Genomic DNA, 20146 nt, shown 5'->3' with positions numbered 1-20146 from the left:
AGTAGACCTTTTGTTGGAGTCTTTGGCTCAAAATTCACACAGCTTCATGCCAGGACTTCACAGCATCTGCTGCCATGATTTAGCTATATGTTAGTGGAGGCATAGCTCCAACAAGGAAATCTCCTGCTCACATATATCATGGATTTAACACTTCACTGAAACCATATCTGTAAGCTTTAGGAACCAATGTTCTCCAATAACCTCAAATGTTTCTCAGATTGTCATCTGTTAACCATACAACCTCAAGAAAGAAAGGACTCGACTGAGTTTGGGCCTAAACAATCGCCAGTCTAAAAGACAATCATCCATGTTGTTAAACACATAAGAGACTGCATGAAGATGGGATGGCGGTCAGCTATTTTAAAAATAGAACTGGGTTTTCAGCACTTGGGGGAAGCCCAGAAACTTCTCAGAGGATTTAGTCAGTGGCCTAAACAAACAGAGGCGCTATGGTTTATTTCAAACTTGTCTTCAGTCATGGATAATAACTAGTTTATTGAAGATATCTCATTAACCTGGTGTTTTCACTAACAGTCTAAATGCCATGGAAATTCTATCCCCACTCAAATACTATACAATCTCTTTTTTAAAAAGAACCCCCCCCCCAATCTCTGTAAAACAATGTAATTTCCCTAAACTGCAAAACTGGGAGAAAAAAGATGGTGGGAAATGTTCCTTCACTCTCCTAAAAGAGCTTTTATTTTATAGTTTGTTAAGACCCTAAATCTAAAGATGGACCAGAGAGCCAGGCCTAGCGGCAAGTAAGCTCCTCTGGGGGTAGACAGGGGAGGATGGGAAGTACATGGTCTGCTTGGACAGCCCAGTGAAACATTGTCTCCAAACCAAGGCAGGAGGAGGGGCAGTACAGCTAGGGGAAACACTGGGGAAAGCATGTGTTCAATCCTCAGTAACACACACACACACACACACACACACACAGAGAGAGAGAGAGAGAGAGAGAGAGAGAGAGAGAGAGAGAGAGAGAGAGAGAGAGAGAGAGAGAGAGAGAGAGAGAGAGAATATCCACTATTTTTACAATCTCGTTATCAAACTTCAATGGAAATCTCTGCCAGTACATTGTTTCTGAAGTCTCTTTAAAATGACATGTCACTACTAAATTTAGTCAAGGCAAATGCTTGTGAAAACAGACTCCTTTAAAATTTCCCATACTTCTAGTCTTTTGCAGTATTTTCTAGAATTTGGGGATAATATTGTTCAAGGGTTTTTTGTTTTGTTTTAAGCTTCAGTTGGTCTCACCAGCAGATAGTGGTGTAACAGCACTCCCAGCTCCAGCTTCCTGAGAGGCGAGGCAAACTGATGCATCTCAGACTGGCTTCAAGAGAACAATTTAAATTGTCTAACACTATATCATGGATTTGTTCAATAATGGGAATCTGATTTCTGTAGTCTATTAGATGAGACCCTGTGCTATCTTGGTTCACAGACTGCTGAGGTTCTCTCACTCCTCATGGCTCTAACTGAGCCATTCATTCATCAAGTCTGTGAATTCCGTGCCAAACAGGAAAACCCGGGCCATTCTAGCCATTTCAGGAGGTTTCAGGGAAACTAGGGTTCTCCTGACATTAAATCATTTGTTCCTCTTCTGTGAGGACCTGGGGAATTAAGGAAAGTATGCTATCTGTAATAGCATGTTATAAAAGCAGAATAAATTGGCACATGGCTCAGAGCTATTCACCTTTCCATGTTTGGAGTTGAGCAAACCATGAATTAGGAACGTTAATCACCTTTCTTTAATCGAGGACTTTCAAGACTTTCCTTGGCTAACTAAGATGAGATGGAGTTAGCTGTTTGATTTCTACAGACAGTGTAGCCTATAGAATGGTCTGCTGCAGGAAGATCTCTGTGAGTTCGAGACCAGCCTGGTCTACAGAGCAAGTTCCAGGACAGGTTCCAAAGCTACACAGAAAACTTGTCTCGGGGGGAAAAAATGGTCTGCTGCAGAAGTTCAATTTAATGTAAAACAAACTGTTTCTCAGATTGTGGGACAAATGTGTAATACAACAGAGTAGGTAGGGGCTGTGCGAACTAGCCCCTCCCACCACACCACACTTCTTAGACCTCCCAGAAGGCACTTTACTGAGTTCAAATCCTGAGCTAGCATTCTCTTGGCCTGCAAACAGCATCCACCATTAGAGTTCTAGGATTCCTCCTTACTCTCTCTGTTCCAGCAGGAACTCACAGCAAATGCTAGTAATAGCTCTCTCTGCCTGAGGCTGGGGGCACAGAGGGCTACACCTGGCAAAAGCCTCTTCCAGGTCACTACTGCTGAGAGAGCAGAGTCACAAGTTAGTAGTATTTTCTAGATGGCTCTCTACTTTTTAAAGGCCAAGAATTCTAAAACCTTAATGGAGTTAAGTGGCATTTTTAGAGGTTATTTGAAGGAAGCCCCCACTGAAATCTCTTGGTAGATCACACTGGTGCCCATTGTTAGGGCTGGTGCCTCACTCTTGTTTACGGACCATGAGAAGGGAATAAACCAGGGCTTCTACCAAAACACCCACAGAATAAGTAGTCAGGAAAAATTATTAATTTATGATCATGTCGTCTCGTTTTTTTCCTTGTAGTGTTGGGGATAGAAACAAGAAGGCTGAGACATTTAAACATCAAACAGCACAGAGACCAAGCTAGGATTGGGGAAAAATATGGACGGAATATATCGTATAAAAAATGTTTAACCAAAAAGTTTTTAAAAAGAAAAAGAGAGAGAAGCTGGGTGTGATGGCTACAGCGTTTGTCCACTTGACAGGATCTAGAACTTCCTAGGAGACAGGCCTCTGGGGTATTGCCTAGCTTAGCTTTGGTGGGAAGAGACAGCTCAGCTGTGAACAGCACCAACTCCACGGCTGGGAGCCCTGGACTGAGCTGAATGGAGACAGAGGGCTGCACACCCCCAGTCCCAGCTCTCCCCTTCTGCCCTGGCCACCAGCTGACAGCAGCCAGGGTTAGCACAGCTCCACCTTCCCATGTGATCACCTCCCCTGGGGCCGAAGCAAACCCCTCCTCCTTAGACATTCCATTGCAGGGGCAGTAATCCTGGAGTGTGGTGGTGCACACCTATAATTCCAGTGCTCAGGAGGCCAAGGCCGAAAGACCAAAAGTTACAGGCTAACCAAGACCTTGTCACACACATAAAAAAGACTGCAAGAGTTACCATTAACTGAACACACACACTCTGCCCCATTAATGCCCGAGAGAATTAACACGCCTTCCCCAAGGGCCATGTCAGAGGATGAGAGGAGACTCTGAGCTTTCTATTTTCCACGGGGATTCGTCAACAAAGAAGAAACCAAAGTCAAGAGAATGAGAGAGAGAGAGAGAGAGAGAGTTGGGGGGGGGGGTCCTTGAAGCAGGTGCCTGCTTGACCAAAGACTGAGGTCAGAACCTGAAAGCCGAACCAGGGCTCTGCTCACAAGGGTAAGCTTCACATTCCATGACAATGAAGGAGTGTCATTTAGTGTCATTTATGCACATTTAGCCGAGAAAAGAAAACCTCGGAAATACGCTTTCACTTATTACTCATGGGCTCTCAATAAATAAACTCAAGTAATGTGTATAAAATAATGAGGACATCACTCTAAAATAAGCATGGCTAGCTTTGCTGAACTTTCAGGACGTTTAAAATGCTGCCACAGCGTCTAAGTTGTCTTTTAAAAATTCTAAAACAAGCAAGCAAAGCAACAACCTTAAGAATGCAGAGACCGGATGATTTACATAACACCAAATCCAAGAATCTTTTCCACATCAGCCAGACAATTGGCCAAACAGTTCCATTTGAGTGCTTTCAGGGACAAAGCATATTTTTTTAAGAAGTGTGGGCCATCTCCACTTCAATCACACAGCTTATTGACAGGGCCATTGGCTAAGTCTGACAGTGTCCCCAAACCGTGTGTCTAGGTAACAGAGTCCTAACATGCAGAAGTGTTTGTGGTGGCGTCTGATGGGAAAGGTTTAGGTCACGAGACTCAAACTTTATAGGCAGGGTTAGCCCATTGTAAGGGCTCAAGGCTAAGAGTTTGACATTATGGTCTACAATACCATGTGACAGCTTCTGTCACATGATCACATTAAGAAAACCCTCACTGGATGTGGTTTTCCTTGATTACGGACTTCTGGCCTCCAAAAGATGCTGTTTACTACAAATTCCCCAGTCGATGGTACTTTGCTGGGGAACACAAACCAAGGAAGAGTATTAGATGAAGAACCTGTCAGCAGAGAACTTGTATCATCAGAACCAAGTTTGCTTCCCAGGAAACACTGGATTAGTCCAGTTTCTTCATCTTTCACAGTCAGCTTTGACACTAGTAATGGACCTAACATTCTGGGTGTGTGCAGACAACAGGTCAACACAGGGTGACTTTCTCAGTGTCACTAACTGAGCCTGGGGCTCGTGGATTCAGCTTGGTTATAACAGCCACCTGATTTCTCTAAATCAGGTTAGAGAAAAAGAAGTTACTATGGTGAAAACTATAGGAAACACAACAGAGGGGCATCATGCCAAGATAAAAATCTTGGATTTAAATTCCCAAATTAAAAATTCATATATTATTAAACAATGGTTCAATCCAATCTGAACTAAATCTGATAGGTCTTAATGAGGACCTGCAGAGGAAATCACCACTAAGCAGTTAAACAATACATATTTGCTAAATAAAAATTATTTCACAACAAAGCCTGAAGTCAAATGCACCACAAAAATTCCCAAGGGATGAGGGTAGTGTTCCTGGTTTCTGGAGTGAAGTATGAAGTTACTGTTTCGTGGACATTTAAAGCATTAAAAGGAGGACACTCATGAGTCCAAAACAACTCCCACTGATGGGACACTCTCCCCCACCAAAATTCTCACTAAAGGTACAGTTTAGTTGAACAATACTTGGAGTGAAATGGCTCAGATCTTAAGCTATCATCTTTCAGTTATTTAAAACTATTAGATGTAAGAAAATGATTAAAACTTCTTGTGAGCACACAATCTTGTTTAAGACCTCGTGGGTTTTCTATGACCCTGACAGTGTTTATGTAACACTTTAGCTAATGGTAAAAAGAAACAAAGATACAGCTCAGCTTTCTGCAATATCTTTTACAACATGTTCACACAATTCTCATACTTTAAATGTTTAATACATTCCGTCAACTGTCTATGATTTACAATGATTTTCATTTCCACATAGTTCTCATAATTAGGAGTTGTACAACTAGTTTTTAGTAGGAACCAGGGGAAAGATAAACTTGAGGATGCCTCTTGCCCTCAGATGTGTTATAAGTCACTTGGTCACTTTTAACTTCTTAGCTCCAAGGGGACATTGGGCATACCTGACTGTTCACATAGCCCACGGGGCACTATTCCCACTATAGAAACATCTGTCAGTGGGAGAGTTGAGGGGGCGAAAGAGAAGGAAAATAGTTCAGGCTCTCTTTGGGAGCATTTCCCAGCTGCACCCTCTCACTGCCACGACCAGAGAAAGCCATAGGAAGGCAAGGGCCCAGGGAAACAACTTTTTCCATTACCTGTATGCATGCATGTCCCACTCTCAGTGCTTACCTCCAATATTCTGAATTATTATTGTGCCTGCCACCACCACCTAAAAGAGAACAGATGTATTCAGAAGATAAAGGGGGAAAACAGTAGGAAAGGACAGAAGTTTATTAAAATTAACAACCAATACCACAAAGACAGATGCACAACTCATGACTGAAGACAATGGAAAGAATAAATTTTGTCAGCTGTTTGTACTGTGTAAAATTAATAAATATCACATAAAAAGTACTTCCTCAATACCTCCATAGTTACTATAAAGATATTTCCGAAGTTTTTCTTAGCAGTCATGTTTGAATAGCTAAAAAGTGTTAAAAAGCTAGTAAGTGGTGATTACCAACATCTAATAAACGGACATCGACTCTGGGAAGTCCTGTGGTCCCTTTCTTACTGGCCTTACCACATTGCTTTAGTAGGTATCCCAAAACAGACTGGAGTGTGCTTTGTCAACACTATAATACCTAAAGGGAAAAGATGATCGATCTTCTGACATCAGGTTGACATGGAGCCCGTATTTGGGTATGCTAGTCTCAAAAGATTAAACAGCAGAAAACTCTAGGGCACAATGACCAGATCTGGAAAACTTAGGCAATGTGTTATAAGCTAAGTTTAAAAGAGCACGTGGTGGCAAAGACAACAGTAAACTGGACCCTCTTCCTCAGGCGCATCTCCTTTCCACTAAGTCTGGCCAGTTGATGGCATGGAAAAGTGGGTCCAAAGTAGCCAGATCACTTAGTATTTAGTAAGTCAGAAATTGAATTTCACACTTTCAAGAGTATAAAGGTTGGCAACTGGCTAAAAAAAAAAAAAAAAAAAAAAAAAAAAAAGGCCCCAGGACTATGTCCAGTCAGTTTCTGGACTTGGATGAGACTCCTGGGGAACTCAAAGTAAATGTTTAAATAGTATATTTTCTCTTGGGCCTCCTGACCACTAAACACCTGGGTTGTAACCACCAGCAGACATTTGGAGCTGACTAGCTACCTGTATCATTCAGGCCTCCATAGACTAAGGACAGGTCATACGTGAGGCTCACCTTTACTGAGAATTCCTCCTGGGGCAGAGCACTGCTCATCCTGTAATCATCTAGCTTACTGGGACCTGAAGTCCTTGCAGATGCAGAGGAAGCCTAATGATCTGGAAATCTGGCAAGGTCTCTAGAGATGCAGGTGTGCTAGACATTTTCATGTCAACTTGACACATCTGAGAGGAGGGAACCTCAATTAAGAAAATGTCCCCATAAGATCCGGCTGTAGGCAAGCCTGTAGGACATTTTCTTAAGTAAAGATTGATGTAGGAAGGCCTAGCCCATTGTGGGTGTTGCCATTCCCAGGCTGGTGGCCCTGAGTTCTATAGAGAGCAGGCTGAGCAAGCCATGAGGGGCAAGCCAGTAAGCAGCATGCTTCCATGGCCGCTGCATCAGCTCCTGCTTCCACGTTCTTGCCCTGTCTGAGTTCCTCCCCTGACTTCCCCCAACAGTGATGGACTGCTCCCTGGAAGTATAAGCTGAATAAACCCTTTCCTTCCCAGTTTGCTTTTTTTTTTTTTTTTTTTTTTTTTTGTGGTGTTGCATTACAGCAATAGTAACCAAAACAGTGTTCACTGCTGTGGAATAGTCCTCCTGTACACTGTGAATATGTATTACTCTCATTGGTTAATAAAGAGTTGATTGGCCTGAAGACAGGTAGGAAGTATAGGCAGGACAGCCAAACTGAGAATGCTGGGAGGAAGAAGGGCGGAGTCTGAAGACGCCAGCCAGCCACTGAAGAAGCAGGATGTGTATGTAGAAAATGAGGTAAGGAGCCATGACCCACATGGCAAAGCGCAGATAAGAAATAGGGTTAACTTAAATGTAAGAGTTAGCTAGTATCAAGCCTGAGATAATATCTATCGGCCAAGCATTTATAAATAATATTTAGCCTCTGTGTTGGTTATTTGGGAAATGGCTGCCGGGACAAGAAAATGCTGATTACAGGTCATGGCAACTCTGATGTTTTCTAGGAGGCAGTTTGCACCTCAGCTTAAATATGAGTTTCTGAAATCCAGTCATTTGTGGGAAGACCATTCTGCCTTGGTGTTTGCTACCTGCAATGCAAATGAAACCCACTGGCTACATACATAAAATACTTCTATTTCCTATGAGTATATTGCAAATATAGTATCTTAACACTAACCCCTTCTCTAATTTTAGGTATTTAATGTTTAGAAAGCCAGAATGAATGTCTGCCTATCTATATTTTCTGTGCCTACTACAGAGCATGGCCACAGCATTGCTCAATACATCCTCAGCTGATAAATAAATACATAATTTAAAGATAATCTTTAAAATTTTCCTTAAAATTTTATCAAAAATGTATCTTTTTTTGTTTTGTTTTTTGTTTTTCGAGACAGGGTTCCTTTGTGGTTTTGGAGGCTGTTGGAACTAGCTATTGTAGACCAGGCTAGTCTCCAACTCACAGAGATCTGCCAGTCTCTGCCTCCTGAGTGCTGGGATTAAAGGTGTGCACCACTACTATCATCCAACCACACATCAAGAAAATGGGAAGATTTCAGACCAATTATAGAAACTGGGAAGAAACACAAACAGAATCTAGCAAGTCCTCGCTCTGGACATGCTCTGTCAGCACAGCTGCCTCCTAGGCACGGGGACACTTGTAAATAATGATGCAACAGCTCATACTCAGGAAGGAGAGTCCATAGCCCTCGATCTTGGAGACGGTGCTGCTCTGCAGAGATGAGGGAACTAGAACTGGAGCTGATGGTGGTGCCAGTGATAAATAAATATGAATAGCCATTGAGACACCAAAACAGAAGAGAAGTAACTTAACCGTAACAGTAACAGCAACACTTACGGCCTGGTAATCTGTAGGAAAAACATTTCCCTACAGCTTTAAAGTTAGAAAACCACCGAAAACTAGTGCCAATAAAAATGTACTTTACTTTTATTATTCCAAGAAGGAGACCCAGTATATGTAGCATCTACAGTCCTCGGATGTGGAACTGGTGTTGGGTAACAGTTGATAACAGGTTGCTTAACATTTTGGGTCTCAATTTTCTCACATGTAAACAAGGGGATTGCTAGGCAATCTTTCAGCACTGTTCAGCTCTTAAATAATATGACCCAGCTAATTGCTGCTTTTGAAATCAGCCGGGCTATGATTCTAATTCTGTTGCTTCCTTCCCTCTTCAGGATTTACTCAGAGAATCTGATCAAAAGTAATGAGGAAAACTTAAGAGTCCCATTACTTCTGCAGCTCACCGAGTTGGCAACAAGACTTAAAAAACTGAACTGGTTTACAGATGCGCTTCGGAAGGGGCACACATTTCTCTTTACTTTCCTGTCCCATTGTTCTCTTTTCTTATTTTCATTTATTCTTCATCTCTTAAGGTCTTTCTTAACTCTTGAAGGAAAAGAGAAATGCCCCTGAGGAGAAAAGGAAATTACCTTTCCAGGTAATCCAAATGCAAAGAGACCAAGATCTTCATAAGACGTCACCGCTGTTAGGAGAAAAGTACAATTGTTACTTTTACACAAAATTATTTATGAAGGTTATTTTACTCTTACAAGCTAGGCAGCTTCAGCTAGTTGGCACTAGCTGGAGGGGAGCTACCACACCCTGGGATGTGTATGTGTGGGGTAAAGGTAGAAAAGAAGGCCGAGATCACTCGGCTGGTTCCTAGCCCTTTGAGAGTTTTCTTTCTGAAATATTTTAAATTCCCACTCCAAATGTTTCCCACATGCCTCAGTTTTAGATGTTTTGTAGGATGCGCCTCTTTAACAGTGATGGGTTTTCCTATCTCTCTCTCTCTCTCTCTCTCTCTCTCTCTATATATATATATATATATATATATATATATAAAAATTGATATATATGTATATACATATATATATATCAATCACCAAGGGGGCCATGGGAGATGGTTCAGTAGTTAAAAGCTCCAGGTTGATTCCCAGCACCCACATGAAGCATACAACTGTCCACGACTCCATGTTCTGAGGATCTGATGCCCTCTTCTGGCCTCTAAGTGCACAGGGATGCACAGATACACACATAGGCAAAACACTCAGGCACATTTAATATCAAAAACTTCACCAAGGACTCCTTTTATTGTGCTTCTCTAGTGCAGCCATGTTCTGATTTTGTTTCTCAACTGCACATATTAATGGTTATTGTCCATGGCTACTATGTTCCTAACTTCTGTATGATAACCAGTATCACCATGCTAATATTGGTAACCAGCTAACTGACATTTTTCTACCTGACAGCTCAAGGGTAGATCTGTGTTTCTCTTAAATATTCTAAAATACCAAAAGTAGCAGAACAAAATGAAACACACACACAAACCTTTAAAGATGCAATCTCTGTAGAGCTGGAGTCTACCTACAACAGGCAGATGTCAGCAAATCCAGGCTACTCAGCCTATGTTCATTCAATGGCCTGATTTCCTGAGAACACGCTGCTTCCCTATACAGGACATGTGTACTTGCATACACAGTATCCAAATAGAAATTTTCACTGGCAAGAATTTCTAAACATTGCACACATTTGCCTTCACAAGTGCTTAGAGTGATGATAAATGTGTTCACAATGGAAATAGTACCTTCATCTTATAATTAGGGAGGGGCACATACTTTCTTTTTTCATCATAAAAATGTTAAATTACATTCTCATTTCATTATGTTCAAGATGTATGGCTAATAAGAACATATGGAAATTGAAGGGCTTGCACAAGAGTCCCATTATGGTCTCAGCACGTATAGCTTTGTGCTTTAACCAGTGATGCTGCTGTTTATGGAGCTCTACAGTCTGAGACGTGCACACGCCCACAGCGCTTACACTGAAGAGAAGCATGCTGTGAGACATGAAGGCTTGGGACAGCAATAGTTTCTGCTGGTTACAAATGTGGCTCATTACTTAAAGGCAGTTCTAATACATCTCTTAGGACATACTTGGGCTTTCTTTCAATTGCCACTTGAGAACAAAAAAAAAAAAAAAACAAAAAACACATTTTTTTATATTTTCATAATGAAGGACATTCAGGTACATAAAAATTACTTTTTAAAAATCATAGGTGCTTTTGCATACAGTAACTATGGGATACTAAATAATAAAAAGGTATTAATAATTAACAAAATCTTCATTTTAATCTATTATCAAAGTTCATCAAGGGATTTGGGTATTTTTTGAGTGAGAGTGATCTATTTATTTTTTAAAAGTGCATTAACATTCTGTTAAACATAGCACACATGTATATTTTAGTACTGGACTTGGACGACATATTTTTATTATGGGTCAACCATCTATGAAGGTCACATGGGCTCAAGGAAGTCCACACTCATGCTCAGGTGTGCCTTGTTTCATGCCAGCCTTTCTCTCAACCCTTGTGCTTAAACTCTGTACTTACAATGCCGTTTTATAAACTCTAACTCTGATTCACACTGGCTTGTACAGAAACTCTTCTCTGTGGAGAGGCCAAGGATCCCGTTTCCCCTGAGGCGGGGCCCTGAAAACATCATGAAAACTGCCAGCCCTGGCTGCTGGCAGGATTACAGCAATGCACGCACCATTACTCCAGACTTCCTTTATTGCTTAAGAAAAACATTTCTGCGTTGTCAGTTTTTTGGTTTTTTTTTTTTTTTTTTTTTGTCTTTTTTGTCACTTTATACAAATTACCTACATGCCTTACTATTTGAAAAATAAATTCCTGGTTTTCCAATAATAAATCTCTTCCTCCAACTCTCCTGGACTTTTTCCGTTTAATTACTTTCTATTCGGAGGTAATGGTAACTCATAAGCAATGATTCGTGTTTATTGTCTTTCTCAGTGACTTCCACGTTTATGTCTATATTAGATAGAGCTTGTGAGTTTAAACTGGCATATTCAATTAATTCCTCAACTTTCCAGAAGTAAGCATGCATCAGCATTTATGTAAATTTAAGCTGAAGTAAATATAACAACAGAATAATCACAGTGATGCACACAATGAGATAAATGTATAGGCAGAGAGTGCAGACGATGATGTGGACAGCATAGCTCCATTTTTACGACTCTGGCATTCTAGCGACAGTAAGCACATTTGAAGTTTCCTCTATTCTAAGATGATTTCTACTTAAATTCCCTTTCATATTTTCTAGGCTATAATCTTTCCTTTGAGCTAAATTCTTCTGGAATAAAAATTCTTCTCTTCTCATAAGTAAAATAGTTTAACATCTCATTAATTCCCTTACAATATCATAGATTATGTGTCAAAGGCATATATACTTGTTAGTTTGAACAGATCAAATATGGCAACAGAAAATCTCATCAGACCGTGTTTTAAAATAGAATAATTTAGGTGGTGTTAAAAAAGAGAAAAAGAAAAACATTTCTCCCAAGAACTTTAAAGCAATGAGGTTTTCCAGTGTCACACATGGCACAGCATTAAATATTGCTTTCCACGTTGCTATTTTGTATGTTTCTCAGTAAGTAAGCAAAGATGGCATTCATTAGAAAGTTAGACTATAGCTGTTTAATTTTTGTTTTTATGTTGGGTTTTGAAACTAAGTTCTTCATATGCTAGATACATACTCTACCACTGAGCTACATTCCAGCCTTGTTTTATATTTAAAATAGTAGGAAGTACATACTGACTGCATATCTAGTACACAGGAAAAGCAAATACCTATTATTAAAAAAGAAAATTCACACTGAAAAATTTTAAAGGAAAGCAGATATGTCAATTCTAATTTAAACAGTAAGCACTTATTCTAAATTTTAAAAGTTAAAATTTGACCTTTGTTTGTGCCAGGAAACAGAGAACCTCACAGGTTAATGATGACAGTTTTAGCTGTCACTTCTGACAGTTTTGCAATTTAGAACTTGCCCTCTGGCTTCATAAAAATATCTCTACACACCACAACGTCCTGAGCTGAAAGAGGAAAAGCACTAGGCTTTTAAATGGAGACCGAGTCCAGTGCTCCAACCCTCGCTCCAGCCTTTCCCATCGTCAGCATGTCTGGGCCTTGCTCAGTCTGTCACTGTCACCAGACCTCTTTTGTGTTGGAAAAATTAGAAGCACTTTCCCCAGCCCAAGATCATAAATATGAATAATACCTTCTGGCTTTGCTCTGAGGCTTTGCTAAGATGGACCGTGGACACAGCCAGCAAGGGCTTTCTCCCACATCTCAGCACATGAACCAAGACAACCTTGTGAAAGGTTCTCAAGTTCTGTTCTGTGGCCTGGGCAGTTTCTTCAGATGCTGGTGAGATATAAAACTGCACTGATGGTTGGAATGCAGTTTCAACAATGAGCCTTTAAAATATTAGAACATTCGAACATGAGAGTTTTATCCAAGGAGATAAGAATAAAACTGGGGAACTCATTAGATATTTAATCATGCCACGATTTACATTGGAAAAACAGAGCTAGCCTCAGTGCTCTGTAAGGTGGTTAAGTAAATCATGGTGGGTATCCCTTATGGAACACTATAACCATGAAAGCCTGTTTATAATAACAGCAAAATGACAATAGTATTTTAAATGAAAAAACAAAACAAGCAACCAACCAACCAGGATTCAAACATAGTTTGTTAAGTAAAACAGGCAAATGGTGAGTAAGTCTTCAGTCACTTTTCTTTTGCTTTCTGTATTTTGGAGGAAAGGAGGAGTTCAAACATTTTATAATGACTTGAACAACAAAGGTGGAACTTAACTTTTAAGAACCACAACGCTGAGCATATTGGCAGAGGCCTGTAATCCTTGCCACTTGTGAAGCTGAGGCAGGAGGATCTCTTGAGTCCAAGAATTTGAGAGAAGCTGAGCAAGACCCTCCTAGACTGGCTCAAAACCAAAAACCAAACAATACTTCAATAGCTCCAACTCTTCTATAAACTGGAGAGCTCGCAGTTGCACTAACTTTTAATTGTTTCTAGTGCTAAGTAATGTGCTGCTTTATCTACCAGCAAGGATTCTTTCTTTCTTCCTTTCTTCCTTTCTTTCTTCCTTCCTTTCTTTCTTTCCTTCCTTCCTTTCTTTCTTTCCTTCCATCCTTTCATCCTCCCACCCCTCTATATACTTTACAGCATTATAAACATTTAGACAATGCTTCATAGACACAAAAGTAAGATGCTGATAACCAATTACAGGAGTAGCATATTCCTACTGAATGGGGATGGTATTAATTATGTAACTAACAGAGTCTTCTACACATGGCACTTGAAGCAAACCTCTTTTAACAGCTGAAGCAATCACTAGCAATGCACCTCAGAAATTATTTTTGATATTAAAAGAAATCAGTGCTGTGCTCTGAAGGAATAGAGGGGCTGTTAAGTCTTCATCTGTAAATGGGGAGTTTTTCCTTTAAAGTGTGTGAGGCCCAAGACTCACATCCTTCACAGGAACTGCTGGAAAGCTGCTTCCCATGAAATAGTGGAGCATTTCCAACTAGTTACTCCAGTGTTCTGTCTGCTTTGCATTTTTTCCTCAATGAAATAGGACAATTAATAAACTCTGGTTACAGTATGAGCCCAAGTTTCAGCAGAAGCAATATTATCTTTGGATTTGGATTGAGGGACACAAGTTATCCAAACACAGTTCAACTCTCAGAAAGTTGGCCATTTGGAAAGTATTCTTATTATTCTGAAATTCTTTCTTTCTTGTGTTTTCCATCATTTTCTTCTTGCCTTTTTTTTTTCTAACAGCACATGGAAGACATTCTGTTCTTGAATATTCACTAATTTTAAGACTTCTGACCTTAATATACATTTCAATGCCATTGTGACAACTGAATATGGCATGATTAACAATCTTTCTGTGCATTAAAAGAAAACAATGATAGAATACGAGTGGCATTCTTTCAGCTGACAACAGAGTCTGTATTTCTGCATGTGTAGGAATGTTCCAGATTCCCAATTTACTAGTTAACTGTGCAGTGAATAATTTACACAGTCACAGCCTATTAATGGACGCACTGGTTCCCAATTATTAAACTCAATCTACATATAAAATGGACAGTTTAAGAATAATCACAAAACACAAAATAAATGTTCTTTACCTTGACAACATTAGGCCATGGCTCTCAACCTGTGGATCATGACCCCTTTAAACCTCTATTTTCAACAATATTGACATTACGATCCATAACAGTAGCAAAATTACAGTTATGAAGCAGCAACAAAAATCATTTTATGGTTGGGGGTCACCACACCATATTAAAGGGTCACAGCTTAGGAAGATTGAGAACCACTGACTTAAGGGTAAAATATGCTCTATGGGAAGGAGAGAAAACAGCTAAAAGAACTTTCCAAAGTCAATGGAAACAAAAATAAGGACTTACATATTTTGTAGTTACATGTAAAATGACGAGTGGTGAGCTACTGAGTAGAAGTGGAATTCAGTACCAGGGAGGGGAGTATCTGGTATACCTAAGCTAAGTTTTCACTGTTTTCAATAAAGAGTTGACAAGAAAACCTCAATAAGAGGTTATAATTTAAACATGGAAAGGCAACTTCCAAAAAAAGTAAGGAAAGAACGAGGGAGAAACTCTCCAGGTCCCTTATAAGTCTGAATGCTCCCACATTTATAAGTACATATTATTAGGTCAATAAAAATACTTATTTTTAGCTGGGTGTGGTGGTGCGCATCTTTAATCCCAGCACTTGGAAGGAAGAGACAGGTAGATTTCTGTGAATTAGAGGCTAGCCTGGTCTACACAGTGAGTTCCAGGACAGCCAGGGCTACATAATCAGAACCTGTCCCAAAACAACACATTTGTATTTTATGTGTATGAGAATTTCCTACATGTACATCAGCACACTGTGATTGTGCCTGGTGACTGCAGAGGCCAGAATAGGGCATCAGATTCCCCAGGACTGAAGTTACAGACTATTGTGAGTCACCCTATATGTGCTGAGAATTGAACCTAGTCCTTTAGAATAGCAGCCAGTGCTCTTAACCCCTGAGTTCTGTCTCCAGTTCCAAGCATGTAGTTTTTAATAAAGGCAACAATGAGGGCCACTGAGATGGCTCAGAAGGTATTCCATCCCTGGGACCCATCTCCATGAAGTTATTCTCTGCCCTCCACACATGTACCGTGGTACACAAGTTCACATTCAACACACACACATGCATAAAATGAATGTTGCAGGAACTCACACCCATTCTTCCCTAAGCAACAGCAGAAAGTTTAGCTTCTGGCAAGAAAGTCAGCCTAACACCAGGTAAAATGATAGGTGGAACACACAACAGACACACAATCTAGCCCACACAGTTCTCTGTCGGATAAAGCTGCCTGTGTACTATGCGATGTTCAACAGGATCCCTAGCCTTCTCACACTGGATACAATAGCACTGTTCTCCCTGGGCATGATAACCAGAAATGTCTGCAGCTACTGCCAGATGCCCTGGGGGAGAGGTCACGCCCAGTCGAGAATCAGTAATAAAAAGCAGGACACAAGAACACTAATCCACTGAAGCTGTCTCAATTAACTGATTCACTCAATTAAGTCTCACTAATCTCCCCGTCCCCCCCCCCAAAAAAAAATCAGAGGAAAATATAGATACCTGACTACCTTTCCTAATAAACAAGTGTTCCCAGAGTGCTATGATCTGGGAAATATGCCTTGTTTGCAACTCCACCAGTTTCTGTTCCGAGTGAGTCTCTCACAGTCTCATACGGAATTTGATACGACCTAAAAGTGACTCAAAATCTTGCCAGGATACCAAGACCAATGCTGGGCAGAATGAAAAAAAAGCCTCAGAGGTCAGCTTTCTTGAAAATGCTATGTGGATGTTTAACATACAAATATATCCTGTTTAAATATTCTGTTATATCAGGTAAGCTCAAAGGATATTCTGACTACTTGTCATTTAGTTGTCATTCAGGATCTCCATCTGTAGACCAGGCTGACTTTGAACTCTGGACCCTCCTGACTTAGCCGTCTGAGTCTGGGATTATAGGCATGTGCCATTGCGCCTAGCTGACTACACAATATTTGCCATATATGTTAATTTTTGAACTAGGAAGATTCAGTCTCTCCAGAGTTCTAATACTTCCACTCAACACCTATCTCCAGTTTTCACTAACTGCCCTTGTGTCACAGACTTGGTAGATGCTATCAAAATGATGGCTAGTGGTCTGGATATAAGTATCTGGATTCAGGTCTAATTAGGATCAGTCTATCCACATATACTTCAAAGTCCACATAGCCGAAGTGAACTGATTTTAAATTTTGAGCCACCTCTGCCTTCTGTGTTCCCACCTCCACTAATGATCTTGCTACTAACCAAGGGGCCCAAAGCAGACTCCTCCCCCTTCACTCTTCACGTCACTCTAACAATCCTGTTTTGACTCCGCACCCTGCTTAGCCCATCTCTTTTCTTTATCCCGGGTTGCTGCCTGGATTCCATCTTGTTTATTCTTAAGATTTTGGCACCAACCCAGCCTCTTATCTCCACAAGTTCTGATCATGGAAATTAGCGCTAGCCACCCTGCAAATGACCCTGGATGCAGTACTGATCTGACAGCAGAGGTGGGCCTTTGTGGAAAGAGCTGTGACAGTGGCAAGAGAGGCTCAGACCTGCTGTGCGGCCACTGTCCTGAGAGCTGGCTTTCCTTCTCTCCTGGACACCATTATCCCTGTCACTCCTGAGGCTGGTGGCCGGACCCTCTACTGCTCATCATTACATACGTGTTCTTGAAGGATTGCGTCTCAGACCTTGCGTGTGTGAAATGTCATTACTGAAACTTCACATTCCTAGGAGTTTGGCTGGGATGGGACTTCTATTTTAGGGTCCTTTTCCTCCCCAGGAATTGCAAAAAGACTGTTCTGTCATTCACTTTACAGTTCCTGTGAAGACTTTGCTACTGTGGGTCTTGGGTTCTGTCTCCTCGTTGTGTGTCTGGGGTATGCATGTGTAGTGTGCTCACAGCAGCATGTGGGTGCACACACTGGGTGTGGAAGGCAGAGTTTCTTGCTGACCCCAGAGCTCAGGTTACAGCCATTGCAGGACACTGGCCTTGTCCATGGGTGCTATGATCCAAGCTTTCATAACAGACCCTTCTAACCAAGTTATTTCCCCAGAGCTCTTGATCGTTTTGGTTTTGTTTCTACTGTGTAAAGGTCTAAGATGCCATCCCTTTAAACTGGCTTCCAACATTTACAATGCATTTAGGATGAATTATTTCACTATGGTTATACAGAAGGAGCACTTTATCACGGAACCTGGTATTCTTCAGTCACACCAGCTCCTCTGCACTGCTCTGTTGACAACTTTATCATTCCCTTCACCTCCTTCTGTGGGAGTTCTACTGTTCGCATGTTGGTTTCCTGGACTGTTCTAACTTTCTTATGTTTTTGTTTTTATTTTCAGTTGAGACTGGGCACATTCAAGGTGGGATGGTGGTGGATTTTTCTCCCATTTTCAAGTTTTTTTTTTTTTTTTGGTCCGAAACACTCTATAACAATCCCTGAAAATTTCTTTAAGTGTTCCAATCCAACACAAGCATAATTTTATTTCTCCCTTCCTTTTCTCTGTCATTTCCTCCCTCCCTCTCTTCCTTTCTCTAACTTATATGGTACTTGTGGTTTCTGAACCCTTTAATACTATCTTATTCTTCTTTAAGGATGCGTTAGTTTTCATTTCAAATCTCAGAATCTATGTTTTCACTCTAGACTGGAAGAGACCCTCATTTGCTGATCCTCTTTTAAAAAAAAAAAAAAAAAAAAAACCTATTTCTTTATTTCTTTACATCATTTCTCCCTTTCTTTTCCTCCCTCTAAAACCTCTTATACACCCCTTCTCTTTCAAATTCATGACCTCTTTTTTCATTGACTGTTGTTACATACATATATGTATGCACATCTACATTCTTAAACACATAAATACAATCTGCTTAGTCTATATGATGTCACGTATATATGTTTTTAGGGCTGACCGTTTGGTACTGGATAAACAGCTGGTGTGCTCTTCTCTGGGGAAGACTGTTTCTCCACTCTCAGCATCCCTTAGTCACCTGTTCTCCTCTCAGCATCCCTTAGTCACCTGTTCTCCTCTCAGCATCCCTCAGTTACCTGTTCTCCTCTCAGCATCCCTTAGTTACCTGTTCTCCTCTCAGCATCCCTTAGTTACCTGTTCTCTTCTCAGCATCCCTTAGTCACCTGTTCTCCACTCTCAGCATCCCTTAGTCACCTGTTCTCCTCTCAGCATCCCTTAGTGACCTGTTCTCCTCTCAGCATCCCTTAGTCACCTGTTCTCCTCTCAGCATCCCTTAGTTAACTGTTCTCCACTCTCAGCATCCCTTAGTCACCTGTTCTCCCACTCTCAGCATCCCTTAGTTACCTGTTCTCCTCTCAGCATCCCTCAGTTACCTGTTCCCACTCTCAGCATCCCTTAGTTACCTGTTCTCCCACTCTCAGCATCCCTTAGTTACCTGTTCTCCCACTCTCAGCATCCCTTAGTGACCTGTTCTCCACTCTCAGCATCCCTTAGTTAACTGTTCTTCTTTATGTAGGGTTGAGGCCTCATGGACTTTTATGGATGCATTATTATTAATTTTTTACTTCCCATCTTGTTCCTGTATTATTCTCTCTCTATTAGCTTTTCTTTAACTGGTTATATTTGTAGGGCCTCAGCAAAATTAAGAAAGTATAAGGCTGTGATATACCTCCTGCCCTACACATAATTACCCTCCTGCCGCAGAGCAGGATTTGTAATTATTGAGGAACTCTGCCCTGCCCACATCATACAAACCCACAGCTGTCACGAAGGTTCCCTTTTGGTACTGGACACTCTGGATCTTTAAGAATGTAATTCCACCATTATGCTATCATTGGCACCTCTGCTCGGCCCTACACATCCTCTATGCTCTTCCTACCCATTCATCCTTCTCCCCTAGCCCCTGGTGACCACCCATTTCTTTACTCTTCCTAGTTTTACCTCTTCCACAATGTCACATAATCTTCTCTGGTTGGTTTCTTCTTTCTCCTAATTGTATATATTCAAGGTATTCAACATGATGTTTTGATATAAATACTGAAATTATGATATTCAAGGAAAGAATCATATCCATTCTACCTTTTCTTCCTTCTCTCTCTCTTGGTTAAGAGGAACCGAAATCTATCCTCTTGGCAAATTTCCAACAAACTTGATGTTAACCACAACCAACCCTGTACATCAGGTCTCTAGACTCCTTATCGTGCTTAACTTTGTGTCCGGCAATCAAGAACTCACCATCTTCTCCTCCCTCCTCCAGTATCCTTGACAGTTTTATTCTGTTATTTTTAACCAAACCTTTTTAGCATCCACGTGCAAGTTCGGATGCAGGTTTTCTTTCTGTCTGGCTTATTTCACTTCTCATTATCATAATATCTTCCATTATAATGTCTTCCAGGCTCCCCCATGCTCCCAGCACTGGCAAGATTTCCCCCTTTGAGCCTGCTTTTAAAGGTTGAATAATATCCCAATACACACACAGACCAGAGCTTATCCATCTACCTACAGACACACAGGGTGTTCCTATCTATGTTCCAGCATTGTGAAGAACACGGTAATAAACAAGTAGCATAGGTTATTCCCACAAGGTATGGGCTTCGTTTTCTGTGTACACATACCTCAAGCA

At 40.8% G+C, this 20146-nt stretch overlaps 1 protein-coding gene across 3 annotated transcripts in view; it reads right to left on the bottom strand.

Moving 5' to 3' along the window:
* Positions 1-20146, bottom strand: part of Slc38a6 (solute carrier family 38 member 6) — a 58056-nt gene that overhangs the window by 28800 nt on the left and 9110 nt on the right. For 2 of the 3 annotated variants that reach the window (XM_051195990.1, XM_051195992.1), the window contains exons 4-5: positions 8994-9046; positions 5558-5597 (exon numbers count right to left, since the gene is read on the bottom strand). The exons of the other annotated variant lie outside the window; for it this stretch is intronic. In XM_051195990.1, the coding sequence (XP_051051947.1) occupies positions 5558-5597; positions 8994-9046 (93 nt within the window). The remainder of the gene's footprint in view (positions 1-5557; positions 5598-8993; positions 9047-20146) is intronic. 3 annotated transcript variants of the gene reach the window in all.

Source organism: Phodopus roborovskii, unplaced genomic scaffold (genome assembly GCF_943737965.1).
Source record: "Phodopus roborovskii unplaced genomic scaffold, PHOROB, whole genome shotgun sequence".
Taxonomy (NCBI): domain Eukaryota; kingdom Metazoa; phylum Chordata; class Mammalia; order Rodentia; family Cricetidae; genus Phodopus; species Phodopus roborovskii.
The sequence above is the reverse complement of the archived record's forward strand: the minus strand, read 5'-3'. Positions and strand labels throughout refer to the sequence as shown.